The 15,644-nt window shown below is 42.3% G+C and overlaps 1 protein-coding gene across 1 annotated transcript in view; it reads left to right on the top strand.

Annotated features, from left to right (window-relative positions):
- RPAP1 (RNA polymerase II associated protein 1) overlaps nucleotides 1–12,366 on the top strand; it is a 151,172-nt gene extending 138,806 nt beyond the window's left edge. The window contains exons 20-25 of the mRNA XM_069732537.1: nucleotides 98–247; nucleotides 418–554; nucleotides 6,588–7,392; nucleotides 10,039–10,215; nucleotides 11,651–11,707; nucleotides 11,977–12,366. Of these exons, the coding sequence (XP_069588638.1) occupies nucleotides 98–247; nucleotides 418–554; nucleotides 6,588–7,392; nucleotides 10,039–10,215; nucleotides 11,651–11,707; nucleotides 11,977–12,153 (1,503 nt within the window). The 3' untranslated portion in view covers nucleotides 12,154–12,366. The remainder of the gene's footprint in view (nucleotides 1–97; nucleotides 248–417; nucleotides 555–6,587; nucleotides 7,393–10,038; nucleotides 10,216–11,650; nucleotides 11,708–11,976) is intronic.
- Nucleotides 12,367–15,644: the final 3,278 nt, after the last annotated feature.

Below are 15,644 nucleotides of genomic sequence, written 5' to 3' on the forward strand. Positions count from 1 at the left end.
TAGAAGAAGTATGACCGAGCTCAGTCCGAACTATGACATCAAGGTGCTGTACTATTGGTTCATAATTACATACACTTTCTATTTGCATTTTGTGCAGTTCTCCTTTATCCTGGAATACAAAGGACTACACAATTACTTACTAAAGATAAGTGACTGCCCGACCCCACCAGTGACTCCCTCCTCCGCCTGGCTCCTGCGACATGAGTACCACCTTCAATACTTTGTATTATCTCTGCTGTACAAAGTGGTTAGTTCTGCTCTTTTATTATATTAAAACTTCCCTGCTGCTTCCACCAAATTTAATCCATCGTAATCTTTAAATATTTCTTGGTCTAATTTCATTTATTTCATTATATTATTATTGGAATTGTGAGCAGATTTGTAATAATTTTTATTAATGTGTTTTTTCTTTTGCAGCAGGCAGCTACATATTCCCATCATGCATCACTTTGTCATTCTGCCTCCATAACATTACTGAGTCGACTCTTGCCCGGCAGTGAGCATCTGGCCCACAAGATCATTTCTTCCTTTACTTTCAATCCAGCTTTTATGCCGTAAGTCGTCACTGTGTCCTGTGGTTCCAAAATTGACTAATAGATTGTATAATGCATTATATTATGTGTGAGATTGTACTGTGTTTGATTATTTTGAGTAGGTAATTAAGCACTGCATATAGTCAGTAATTTATCTGATGTTTTGATCTTCAAAAAGATTTTATGCTACTGTCACTGGGGGACACAGAAACTATGGGTACTTTTCTGCCATCTGGAGGCTGACACTAAGCATACATCTTGGAAGAAAAAAATTGGCTCCTCCCCAACAGCCTACACCTGTCCAGCCAACACCCAGTTATTCATAACCATGGTCAAACTTCCTCTGTGGCTGCCATTGTTCACTGGTTTCGATCTACCAATGCAGAAGATCGGGCTAAGCTAGGGAACCCTTGCAAGGGCATGGCTCACTCCTCCCTTGTGTTAATAGCTTCCCAAGTCGTACGCTTCCAAGCATCTGTTCTTCTTTTCAATCAGTTGAGAAGGTTTTTTTGTTTCTTCTCCTGTTCCAGCCCTGCTCCACAGCTAAGTGAGCAGATCAGGTATGTTTTCTCACAATGCAGCTCCTCTGACAGTTGAGACTCATATCTCGAGACGTTTTTCTTCAGGCCACAACACGTTCTGACATGTGACTAGGTCGGGCTGCAGATTGCAATATGTGGCAACAGCCATTTTTATCACATTCTTGGAGAATCCATTTCACTTCTTACCAACATAGACCTCTGCTGGCTCCCTGACTTTGATACGGGCTCGGTGTGCGTGCATCTTTTCCGGCTGATAATGAGATTGTGACTTCTGCTGTATAAAGCAATGCTGTAGTATTGCTCTATATAGTAAAAGTGATTAGACAATTGTAACTTCAAGTCCCCAAAGGGGACTTATAAGTACAGTGAAAGTGGAAAAAAAATTAAAATTTAAAATTGCGGAAGTTAAAATCACTCCTCTTTTCCTCCATTAAAAAAGTAACATTTTTTTTAAATTGACATATTTTGTTCCCTGTTCATAAATGTCCAATCTATCTAATCTATCGCCAGAATTGTGTTTTTTTTCGGCCGTCGCAACAACACAAAAAAAATTTAATAAGAGGCTCTCAAAACTTTTCTATCTACTCCAAGGTGAGTTTAATAAAAACATCTACTTGGGACGTAAAAAAAATTAGCCCCCACATGGTCCATATTCCGACATTTGAAAATGTTACAGGTCTCGGAAAATGGCAACACAAGTACTTTTTTTTATTACAAATTTCAGAATTTTTCACCACTTAAATAAAATAAAAACTATACAAGTTTAATATATGCGTCATTATACTGACCTGGAGCATCATTTTTGTCAGGTAATTTCTTTTTAAGTTTCATTAGGTTTTCTTTAAAAATAAGATATTGAAAGTATACAACAGTTTGGGTAGGTTCTCCGATGCAGTAGAGGTGTAAATTTCTATAATAATAAATACTAATACTAATTTTAACATGGGGAGACAAGAAAAAGATGGGGGGACAGTACAAAGGGAAGACAAACAGGTAATCCACAGTGTGTTTTACACCAGTTTACTATCAACTATTGCACGCAATGCAATCAACATAGAATAGTCAGAATTTCAGATTGGAACATACAAGGAGTGTTAACTTAAGGTAGAGAAAGAAAGAATATAATTTACTAGATGGTGGCCCGATTCTAACGCATCAGGTATTCTAGAATATGCATGGCCATGTAGTATATTGCTCAGCCCACGTAGTATATTGCTCAGCCCACGTAGTATATTGCCCAGCCACGTAGTATATTGGCCAGACACGTAGTATATTGCCCAGCCACGTAGTATATTGCCCAACCACGTAGTATATTGCCCAGCCACGTAGTATATTGCCCAGCCATGTAGTATATTACCCAGCCACGTAGTATATTGCCCAACTATGTAGTATATTGCCCAGCCACGTAGTATATTGCCCAACCACGTAGTATATTGCCCAGCCACGTAGTATATTGCCCAGCCACGTAGTATATTGCCCAGCCACGTAGTATATTGCCCAGCCATGTAGTATATTACCCAGCCACGTATATTGCCCAACCACGTAGTATATTGCCCAGCCACGTAGTATATTGCCCAACCACGTAGTATATTGCCCAGCCACGTAGTATATTGCACAGCCACGTAGTATATTGCCCAGTGACATAGTATACAGCACAGAGCTACGTAGTATATTGCACAGCGACGTAGTATACAGCACAGAGCCACGTAGTATTTTGCACAGCGACTTAGTATATTGCCCAGCCACGTAGTATATTGCCCAGTGACGTAGTATACAGCACAGAGCCACGTAGTATATTGCCCAGTGACGTAGTATATTGCCCAGCCACGTATGTCACAGGTTAAAAAATAAAAAATAAACATACTCGCCTAACGATCCGAGGGCCCCTTATAGTTTAACATACTCACCATTCTGGTCGCTGCTCCTCAGCGTCCTGTCTCTCAGTCGCGGCTGTCGCCATCTTCTGTTCCCAGGATGCTTTGCGAAATTACCCAGATGACTTAGCGGTCTTGCAAAACCGCTAGGTCTTCTGGGTAATTTCGCAAAGCATCGCTGGGAAAGGAAGATGGCGGCAGGCGCGAGCGCCTCAGCGGACAACGGAGGGTGAGTATAGCAGGTTTTTTGTTTTTTTAACATTACTTTTTTTTACTATTGATGCCGCATAGGAAGCATCAATAGTAAAAAGTTGGGGAGACACAGGGTTAATAGAGGTGGTAACGGAGTGCGTTACCCGCGGCATAACGCGGTCCATTACCGCCGGCATTAACCCTGTGTTAGCGGTGACCGGAGGTGACTATGGAGCGGGCGCCGGGGAGAGTGACTGCGGGGAGCGTGGAGCGGAGCGCTGGGGACACTGACTGCGGGGAGTATGGAGCGGGCGCCGGGGACACTGCGTGGAGTATGGAGCGGGCGCCGGGGACACTGCGGGGAGCGGGGAGTATGGAGCAGGCGCCGGGGGCACTGCGGGGAGCAGGGAGTATGGAGTGGGCGCCGGGGACACTGCGGGGAGTATGGAGCGAGCGCCGGCCACTGACTGCGGGGAGTAAGGAGCGGCCATTTTCTTCCGGACTGTGTCCGTCGCTGATTGGTCATGGCTGTTTTGCGGCGACCAATCAGCAACTTGGATTTCCATGATAGACTGAGGCCACGACCAATGAATATCCGTGACAGACAGACAGACAGAAGGACAGACGGAAGTACCCCTTAGACAATTATATAGTAGAAGATAAGGTCTACTCAAGAGGAGATATGTGATTAAACCCCTAATATTTTGTTTGGACATCTTCCTTAAGTCATTCAGATCATGCCTCATTAGGGTGACAGACGTAGGGCCTGATTTAGTTGCGAGTTTGGATCTAGATCTATCCACTTGTTCCATATCTTAAAAAAGGGGCCCGACATGTCATTTCTGGTGGCTTCAATACACTCATATAGCATGGTAGCATTCATCCTCTCTCTTACCAGAGAGATAGAGAGTGAATGGAACTTCCACTTTGCCGCTATGTGGATTTTGGTGACCATAAACAGAAAATTTACCAGTCTGTGTAAGTTATTAGTGAATCCCGGGTGTTTTGCCCCCAGGAGAAAGATATAGGGGTCTAATTGGACTGTCCCACCAAACATTTGTTCAGTGAGAAGTTTTACTTCATGCCACAGGTCTGATACCGCTGGGCAAGTCCACCAAATATGTTTCATATATCCTAGTAAATTGCATCCCCTGAAACATTTGGGTAAATGCTGTGAAGTTTTGCCGGGACATGGTATGTTCTGTGGAGAACTTTCAGGGAAGTCTCTACAAGAGACGTCTGGTGGCTACCTCTTGATAGTGTATCACAACATCGCTGCCAGCTCTCCACAGACATAAGGTACCGTCACACTCAGCAACAATCCGTGACGTTGCATTGTCCTGGATAGCGATCTCGTTGTGTTTGACACGCAGCAACAATCTGGATCCCGCTGTGCCATCGCTGGTCGGAGCTAGAAGTCCAGAACTTTATTTCATCGCCAGGTCGGCGTGTATCATCATGTTTGACATCAAAAGCAACGACGCCAGCAACGAGCATAGGGCCCCTAGATGTGTGTTGGATCGGTACACTCCGGCTGTTTGACATGGAGCTAACAACCAGCGAGAACGAGAAGTGAGTCGCCGTTACGTCACTGGATCGCTCCTGCATCGTTCTGGAGTTGCTGTGTTTGACGTCTCTACAGCGACCTAAACAGCGACGCTCCAGCGATCTAGTTTAGGTCGGCTCGTTGTCTATATCGCTGCAGCGTCGCTGAGTGTGACGGTACCTATAGGGAAGCCCAAATCCTCCTCCCATTGTACCATATATTTAATTTTTTCTTATCATATGGAGGGTTGATGGCTGAGTAGGCTAATGATATTGTTCCCCTTCCCAAGGGGACATTTAGACATTTTTGTTCAAAGCTTGAAGCATTGAGAGAGGACTTATTTGGAGGAATTTGTTTGGCAAAGTGAAGGATCTGATTTACATGCATGGCTTCTCTGATTGGGAGGTTATATTTCTGAATAAATTCTTGCCTGTTAAATAATGCGTTGAAAGGAGAGCAAATGTGTTTTAATATGCAGATCCCTTTTAGCTTCCACCACGGAAAGAGATGGAGTTCAAGGCCAGGCAGAAACATTGGATTATTAAATAATGAGATTAGCAGGGAAGGGTTGGACTGCAATTGAAATTTAAATCTTACTTTTCTCTAGAGTATTAGAGAGTGGGCTGTGAAAGGCTGTGATAGTCAATCCCTGTAGAAGCTTTTCTGTAGTCCAAATCAGACCTGGTAACGAGAATGGCTTTGTGAGAATTGACTCCCAAGAGAACCCATCTAGGTTTGCTGGTATGTGAACATGTGTTAGTTAGTTTGGGCTATTTGGGCTGACTTGAAATATAGTGCGAAGTTGGGCAAGGCTAGTCCTCCCAATCTCCGGTGATGCAACAATTTTTTGTGAGATTCTAGGTCTCTTTCCTTGCCACATTCATTTGGAAATCATAGTATGTATATTGAAGAACATTTTAGTTGGTATTGCAATCAGGAGGGTTCGGAATAGATATAAAAAGCGAGGTAATGATACCATTTTTACCGTGTGTAGTCTACCCAACCCAGACAATGTTGAGGGGGACCACCTAGCTTAGTCAGCCTGAAACTTCTGTATAAGTGGAGTGCAGTTCCATTTGAACAGTGTCGACTTATTGGTTGTAAGGTTAATACCAAGGTAGGTCAAGTAATGCTCCTTTCTTGTAAACTTAAATTGGGAGATTACATTGGTTTGCACATCTTTTGGTGTGTTGACGAATAATGCTTCAGATTTTTCTATATTTATCTTGAGACCTGAGATAAATTCAAAATCATGGAGGGAGAACAGATTGGGAAGGGTGATATGAGGATTGATTAAGGTCAAGAGGAGGTCATCCGCAGAGAGACTGACTTTGTAATGATCTCCTAGGCTATCGGGCCAGTTATGTTAGGGTCTCTCCTTATGGCTTCCGCCAGGGGTTGCAAGGCTAGGGCAAAAAGGGATGGTGATGAGGAACATCCCTGTCTAGTGCCTTGCTGTATATTTATGGGGATTGGATGTGTCGATGGTAGCTTTAGATAAGCTGCAGGACTGTCATATAATAGCTGAAGACAGGAGAAAACAAAAACTCATACGGCTATGTCAACAGAAAAATTAATAAGTTATGGCTCTTGGAATAAGAGGAGGAAAAAACAAAAGCAAAAAACTGAAAATCGCCTGGTTGGGAAGGGAATAATGAACAGGATTAGGTAACCTAGTCCCATGGATGCTCCAGGTCTGCCAGAGCTGGTGCCATTTATTACAGAATGTCTACTCATTGTGGCCACAAGCGGTGATCTTCTCTTTGATGGTCTTAGCCGGACATACATGTTATACCGGTTATACCGCTCCTGTTTTGTATGTACAACTTTAAGGCTATCATACACTTAAGTGTCTATTTATGATTTTGGGTTTAACTATTCACTAACCTCTTCTTCACAGAGAAGGAAGTTCTGGAGGTCCCCAAGCCGCTGATTTGTTTGATATATTGCACATTACATCTGACACTAAACAAGCGCCCCCTAGTTCAGTAGCTGCAAGTTCAACCTCTCTCAGTCGCGGTGCTCTGCTAGAAGAAGCCTACAGAGATCTTCCTTCCATCCGAGCTTGCTATTTGACGCACTTTGCACACATACAACAAGCTCTCAACCACTCCAGGCTTGTTTACCAGGAAAGGACTTGTTTTGTCCAGACTGCTTTCCTTCCAGAAGCCAAAGGTCCAATTTTACCTTCTGATTGGTCATTCCTTCCATTAATCAACCTCTACAATAAAGTGACCAATGCAGAATCTAAAGGAAATATTGTCAACACTTTGCCCCCTGATCTGGTGAACACCGTGACTAGGAACTTGCAGTGGATCTTTCTCTTGGAAACTTGGCGCCCAAGCTCTTTGCAGAGTATACCCACTGCAGCAAAGCTGTCCCGTCTGGCCTGCGTGTTTCTCACAGGCAGTGATCTCTTCTTAGAAGGTCCTGTCCATTCGTACACTGCAGCTCTTACAGTTCTTTATTGTCAGCCAAACTTCATGGACTCCCTCAAGCTTGATGTACCTCTTCCTGGACTTGCTTCTTTCTATGATTTTTACATGGACCTTTTGGAGCAGTTTGAGGGTGTTTCTTTTGGAGACCCCTTGTTTGGGACATTTATACTTCTTCCTTTACAGAGACGTTTCAGTGTCCAACTCAGGCAAGCTTTATTTGGAGAACATGTGAGCAGCTTGAGATCCCTGTCAGTGCCCCTTAAAGAGGTAAGTTATCAAAGTATACCTCAATTGTATTCATCAATACATTATTTGAAGTGAATCTTTCACCAAATTTCACAATGAAAACTGCATACATTATTAGATGGAGCTCTTAGGGTACCGTCTCACAGTGGCACTTTTGTCGCTATGACGGTACGATCCGTGACGTTCCAGCGATATCCATACGATATTGCTGTGTCTGACACGCAGCAGCGATCAGGGACCCTGCTGAGAATCGTACGTCGTAGCAGATCGTTTGGCACTTTCTTTCGTCGCTGGATCTCCCGCTGTCATCGCTGGATCGGTGTGTGTGACACCGATCCAGCGATGCGTTCGCTTGTAACCAGGGTAAACATCGGGTTACTAAGCGCAGGGCCGCGCTTAGTAACCCAATGTTTATCCTGGTTACCATCGTAAATGTAAAAAAAAAAAAAAACAGTACATACTTACATTCCAGTGTCCGTCAGGTCCCTTGCCGTCTGCTTCCCGCACTGACTGACTGCCGGCCGTAAAGTGAAAGCAGAGCACAGCGCGCTTTCACTTTACGGCCGGCAGTCAGTCAGTGCGGGAAGCAGACGGCAAGGGACAGACACCGGAATGTAAGTATGTAGTGTTTGGTTTTTTTTACGCTGGTAACCAGGATAAACATTGGGTTACTAAGCGCGGCCCTGCGCTTAGTAACCCGATGTTTACCCTGGTTACCTGGGGACTTCGGCATCGTTGGTCGCTGGAGAGCTGTCTGTGTGACAGCTCTCCAGCGACCACACAACGACTTACCAACGATCACGGCCAGGTCGTATCGCTGGTCGTGATCGTTGGTAAATCGTATAGTGTAACGGTACCCTAACACCTGATAAAACTTGTGTATTTACTTTGAAGATCCATATCAAAATTTTGATACTTAGATGAGCATTTTATGAGTCCAACAAATATAGTTGCACTCTGTAGCACTTTAGCATATAAACATGAAAAATATGAAAGTTACTGCTCTAGAAAACAGGAAAAATGAAGATACTTAGCGCATAATTTAGCCAATTCGTACATGACCAGCAGCCAATGACTAGGTGACCTTCTTTCGCTGGGACCATCTTTTCCTTGGAGATGACTACTTATTATGCACCTGTACACACCAGATTTTTGTTTGGAAGGGTTGGTCAGTCCTTTGTTTATATATAGGCACTCTACCCATCAGCCCTTGATGGTTTTAATTACAGCAGTATTCTACCTACCCATATAAATGTAGGCCCTCAGCCCAGGAGAGGAAACACATTAGGTTTGGTTCCCAGCAAAAGAAGATCACCTTCTCGCTGGCAGCTGTGCATGCATGAATTGGCCAAATCACTTGCTAGTTATCTTCTTTTTTGCCTACCTATTTTTTAGAGCCGTAATGCTATTGTAATTTTATATATTTCATTTTACATGTTATAGCGCTACAGAGTGCTACTTTGTTAGTTATGTATAGAGATGGCTACTCTTAGCTTGCACCTGCTGTGCGCAGTAGTTTTCTGTTTGGAAGTGACGGTCAGTCTTTTGTTATTTTTTTTATGAGTCCAGCTAGAAAGAGAGCGCTCATGAGTCCAAGTGTATTTATTCTACACCCATCCAGTTTGATAGCTGCAGCTTGTACTGTGCAGTGTGAGATCTCAGCAGGGAGGAGGGACACTGAGGAGCTGTTAGTCAGGCTAGGTGGCAGAGACTAAGTTATACTTTCATAACGGATCATATGGCCGTTCAAATATGGATTGTGTAAGAAAGCCACTAGCTGAGCTCCACGTGCAGCAGATGCTGATTGTGTTATACAGCCTTCACCTGTAGTTAGCTCCAGTTTCTGCAGTTTAATCATTTAGATGATGCTGTCAATCAATGAGATGGCATTTAGATGAGCATCGCTTCCCTTCGACCCCATGGGACACAATCGCAAGGTGTTGATGCATTACCTTAGCTGCCATCTTTGTACACCTATGAACCCAAGATCGGGTGCTGAAGGAGTCAATCATTTACACCATGTAATACAATACTGTGGCATCAAAATATTGTAGGTTCAAGTCCCTTAAGGGGAAGAAACATCTGGTATTGATGCAATCATGAAAGTTAAATTGAACAAAATATAAGATTAACCCATTTGCTCATTACTGCTTTACGGACCGTCCCTACATGTCTCCTAGAAAATTTATATATGGTGATCAAAATGTTTTAAGTACTTTTATGTTGATATTAAAATAACAAAAGTAATAGTTCTTGGAAGAAGGGGAGGAAAAAAGTGCAAAAATGAAAAATTGCAAGTTCTGAAAAATTGCAATTTGTGGGGAAAAAAAGATTTGTGTTTAACTGTGACATTTAAAATATTGGTGTTCTGCTCTTTTCCAACATTGGGAGGGGGACTACTGTTCTTATAAACTTCTGCAATACTGGATAAAGGGTTTAAATGAACCCACTCAAGATTTGGGTTAAATTCTGCAATTTTTTTAGAAATGTGGACTTATGTGAACAAGGACGATTCTGAGCACTTTGAGTCTTTAGGTTAAGCTACAAAACTACTAAATGAAATTGTAGGAATGGACATCGGCTGAAGTTCAGGAATATATACCAGCAAAGAGAACCGGAGACCTGTATTTTTTTGTACTATTTATTTTATTTTCTTTCGTCCTCCAGTTTCCGGTTTCACTGACCATGTTCACGTCCCCTCCTGAAGATAACTTGAATCTCTTGCGTCTGTATTTCCGGACCTTGGTGACGGGAACCCTACGTCAGACCTGGTGTCCGGTGCTGTATGTCGTGGCAGTTTCTCACGTGAACAGCTTCATCTTTTCACAAGATTGTGCTGCCGAGGTACAATATTTACAGGGGACAGAAGGCTTTGCTGCAAAGTTCAATGACTGTCTCTGATGTACAGGCAAAGGTCATTTGCTATATACACTGACATTTTACATAGGCCACTAGTGGTGGCTTTGTTAACAGCTTATAGCATTTATTTTCAATCTACTCTTATAATAGCAGGCATCTGGGTATTTTCTTGCTGGTCCTAAGTAAATCATCAACTTAATTTGATTTCACCAGACAACCTTTTTATCATCTATCCATAGGGTAGGTGATAACTTGTTGATCAATAGGGTCCGAATACTGTGACCCAAACTGATCAACAGAAAAGGAAATAGTGTGCATACTCTACCTCCGCTCCATTCATTTCCTATGGAGCTGCTGAGTGCTCCTTTCTGCTTTTCTTTTTTGGCAGCCTCATGGATGGAGCAGTGGTTAGGCAGACGACTTGTCTGTTCATTTTGGAATGGATAAAAATTCCCTAACGACTGATTGGGGTCTGGCCACAAGGACCTGCACCAATCAGGAAGTTATCACTTAGCCTGCGGATAGGTAATATATTGTTTTCACCAGAAAACCCTTTTAAATACAGACTGCCATTTATGGCCACTTTCATTTCATAGCCTACTTAAAGGTTTATTCCTATACCATAAAGTGATATTTACAGTTCCTCTTTTCCCAACAGCACTCTGGCCAATACAACTGTTGAAAGTGATATTGCTCCCAAATACATTGATCGTTCTTACTCAGTTTCACCTGCGAAAGATATAGTATGTGACATGCTGCCCCATTTTTAGTCCGTGGGACTGTATTCGGCTAGCTCCAGCAGTTCAATGGACAATGAATAGAACGTCATCATGCATGCCCCCCTGTGCCATTCTCTGACCGTTACTGAAAACGCTGAGGATTAGAGATGAGCGAATTTGCTTGGGTTCCCTCTTATTCGGCAAGCTATAGCGGCTTCCTGGATCGAGCTGGCCAATCAGCTGATCGGCGCTGCAGCTGCATGTGTCGTGGCTGTGTGACACATGCATGGAGAGCCCAACACACAGGCTGTCCATGCATGTGTCATGGCTGACACAGCCGAGACACATACAGCTTCGGCACTGATCCAGGAAGCCGGGTTTCCTCTGCAGCTTATTCGGCAAGGGCTATAGCTTGCCGAATAAGAGGGAACCCGAGCAAATTCGCTCATCTCTACTGAGGATCCTTATTGTAACGATTGGTGAGGATCGCAGCAATCAGACTTTAACCCCTATAAGCAGGTTAACAAAATTTTTGAAAGCCTTCCCCCCCCCCCAGCATTTCACATTAGTGTCAGATAACGAGATAACGACCGGGAAGTCCATGAATCTCAGCACCATATTTTCAAGTATCCTTACTTTTTACTAGGAGTGTATTGTAGACCTAGCATTTCCATGCAAGTCTTTGTTGTTTTTTTTTACAGAACGTGGATGCTTTGAGAAAAAACATGTTCAAGAAGACGTATCTCTTGGTGGATGAGGTATGTGCTGTGACCTGTAATTTGGAATCCAGATGAGGAAAAACACAGGAGATTGCAAATAAAAGCCCAATATCAAAGCCAGCAATTTTCGATTTGGGACATACATATGGCGTATCGTATTGCATCGCCATTAATGTCCTAGATTAGAATACTTTTTTACAACCTGATTTTGTCTTAGTGACTTTCCAAAACAAGAATTTTTGCGTTGTGGATAGACTGGTTATATTTTATTTATTCCTTTACTTGCTAATCTACCCTTAAATTTCCAGGGCCTGAAGAAACATCTCCTGTACTACAGACAACCATCCAGCAATAGCCCGCTGGGCTTTGATTTATATGACACCCTTCCGCCTATCAGGGAGAAGCATCTGAAAACGGTAACAGATCCACCGCAGAAAGCAAAAGAGGCAACATTAAAGCTGCGAAAATACGATGAAGGACTCTAAATAGAGTGCTTAAACAGTTTTAAAAAAAAAAGTACCTAAAATATTTGCTAGTTGCCATAAAAGCAGTCATCCATTCGATACTTTATTCTGTATGTCTTGTATACCTGTACTAGAAACATTACTGGACAGGCTGTAAAGTTCATTGCTTCCTAAAGTGACCTGAAGTCACAACAGAAATATTGAAACTCTGGAATAAAGAGAAATTTTTCATGACTCTTAATATAATAATATAAAAAATAGACTAAGGTAGCCGATATCCATTGAACAAAACTGGAACATAATGACCGATTTGGTTGCAACGATTATCGGCCCCCAAAAATTCAATATTGTCTTTTGTGGTCTGGTATATGTGAAAACAAATGAACCCTCATTTATTGACCCTTCTTCATCTGCAGAGTGTGGGTGGTTTTATTTTTGTCTTTCTTATGTACAGGACTGAGGTCATACCTAGTAAACACAAAAGACACAGAAGACACACTTTTTTGCATATGCCTAAAAGCAATAAAGCATAGGAATGTATAATTGAATACAATGCAAAACCTGCCTCCGGGTCCTCTTCTTATCTCTATAGGTCATCCAGTCATCTTGTATTTTGGTCGGGGTTTCATGACCTTTGATGGTTTCTCCATACCCACTTTTTACTTAGATGGTAGCTAAAACATCTGGTGACACATTTGTTTAATTGAGAGGGATATATATTTATAATCATATTATGAGATGCTCCAGATTATAAGATTCACCCCAAATTTTGAGGAGCTCTGCCGACATTTTGTGAAAGGCCAGAGCCCCCGCAGTTCCATGATTTCCTGTGCGGTGGACTCTGTGAAAATGGCTGCCGGGGGGCGGCGCATGCCCAGATGGAGATCTCGGCACCAAGATCTCGGGAGATGAGATCTCAGCGCTCTGATCTTATCTGCCGATATCTCCATCTACGCATGCTGAGATCTCATCTCCCGAAATCTTGGTGTCGAGATATCCATCTGCGCATCCGGCGGCCGTTTTCCCGGAGTCCACAGCACAGGAAACCATGGAACTGCAGGGGCTCTGGCCTTTCACAAAATGTCCGCAGAGCCCCTGCAGCACTGGAGAGCACCGCCGGACACCCCCTCATCCCAGCCTGCGGCCTGCAGCAACGGTATCGGTAAGGTATATCCGCATTATAAGACGCACCCCCATTTTCCCCAAAAAATTTTTGGGAAAAAAAGTGCGTCTTATAATTCGAAAAATACGATATATACACACATATATATACATACACATATATATATATATATATATATACACACATACCGTATATATGCAGTACAGACCAAAGTTTGGACACACCTCATTTAAAGATTTTTCTGTATTTTCATGACTATGAAAATTGTAAATTTACACTGAAAGCATCAAAACTATGAATTAACACATGTGGAATTATATACTTAACAAAAAAGTGTGAAAAACTGAAATTATGTCTTATATTCTAGGTTCAGTTGCCTCCTTTTGCTTTGATGACTGCTTTGCACACTCTTGGCATTCTCTTGATGAGCTTCAAGAGGTAAATACAGAAAAATCTTTAAATGAGAAGGTGTGTCCAAACTTTTGGTCTGTACTGTATATAAATCAAAATAGTGTTTAGATTTTCATATATATACTAAGTGCAATTCTACAAAAGCCACAGCTTCAGGTACAAACAGACCATCTTTGTTCGGAGGTCTGATTTTACCTGTTTACCCCAGTTTCAGGAATGGAGGAGAGCAGTGTACACCTCCCATCAAATTGATCTGAGCATTTGTTTTTCTCCATCCGATAACCTTTTGTTTTGTTGTTTTTTTTTTTTTTTTTTTTTTTTTTTTTTTTACAAAGCACTTCTGTTAAATAAACTTTGATATTTTTAAGTTCTTTGATGTATTTATTCATGTTAATGGGTACTGTTGTATAATAACTAAAAGTTAGTTACTCTTGGGTAATGCCCACACTGAACGAAAATGCTGAAGATTTTCATTCTGAATTTGCAGACGGAAAAACCTGCTCAAGCTTGAGGTCCCATTAGCTGAAGTATGAGATTTGCATAATTACGGTCACATTGAGAGAAGCCGGATAGTTGCTAGTCGGCTCTTGACCACAAATATGCATATCACATCCTTCAGCTCATTTGACCGCTAACTTGAGCAGGCAACAAGCGGAGTCCTGACAGTGTGCATGTTGTACATCAGGGTTCATCAATCCACAGTTACATAGTTGCTGCAGAAATTTACCTGCAGCCCAGAAAACTTTAAATGCTGAGGGACGGACAAAGGACCTGGGAAGCGTTGCCATCTAAGTGCAATCTGTAGAAAATTTTGATTGTGTTGTGCACATTTTTCCTGCATCTTTGGATTTGCTTCAGAAAATTATTAGGTTTTCAGCTTTTTAAGTGGGTTTCATTTCAGCTTTTCTAAAATGAATATAAGACCTAAAGATCAAAGTGCTATGTAGTACACTTAGTTTGGCAAAGTTACATTTAAATGGTTTAGTAAAATACTTCTTTCCAATCAGTAGGTGGTGATATTAGCATTCTTTTGTATGTTAGTTTTACGTGATACTTACATTTTTGTGTTTAATATAATACTCTCTCCCAGGCAGACAGGAGCAGCTTCCTACGATCCTTTAAAGTTATAAAAAGTGCATTGCCAGGTACTACAGAAAAAATGAAGTCCTGATCTAGTGGTTAATGTAGTTATGATTAATGAGAATTTAAAGGGACAGTCAGCAAAAAATAACTGTTAAACCTAGATTGTTGTGGCTGAGCACATCAATGCACCTTCCCACCTACTTGTTTTCTATCTATATCTGCCCTCCTTTTCCTTGATTGACGGCACTGACTGTAAAGGAGCGAGATAAAGGCATAGACAGCAACAACGCAAGGAAGTGGAAAGGAGCACAGCTTGGCCATTCCAAGGGTGCACCGAGTGTTTTGACAGACAGAATCAAATTAAAGGCTTATTCAGACATCTGTGCAAATCAATCCAAAATGCTCAGACTGGCCACGGCTTTTTTAACCCGAGCAAGACTGCCTCTTAGAAATATATGGAGCTGTCACTCTTGGGTCATGAGACCACGGGCAGTCCGTGCATTGGCAGTCCAATCCATCTGAATGAGCCTTTACAATGAAGGCCAAGCCCTCATATAAGCCATAATGATTGACAACTTGGTGGCGTGCCTTTGCTTTATAGTTCACGCACACAGTAGCTTGTCAAGCTGGTGATGCTACTTATCCCATAAAGGTGACTAAGAGAGAGTGCAGTCCCAGTAAAATCATTGTCTTGAATGCAGCTACAAATCGGTGAGCACTGTACTTTGCTTCTTCTGGCCGTCCCTTAGGTAATGACGCTGAGGTCAAGTGTACACAGAGCCCAATCTTGCACATAGGATAGGGATCCCCAACCTATTTTACCTTGAGTGCCTCATCTTGCACTGAGTGATGATCATGAGCCACACTGTCATGGAAACCCCCTGAGTGCCCACTT

This window comes from Ranitomeya imitator, chromosome 1, assembly GCF_032444005.1.
Source record: "Ranitomeya imitator isolate aRanImi1 chromosome 1, aRanImi1.pri, whole genome shotgun sequence".
Classification (NCBI taxonomy): Eukaryota; Metazoa; Chordata; class Amphibia; order Anura; family Dendrobatidae; genus Ranitomeya; species Ranitomeya imitator.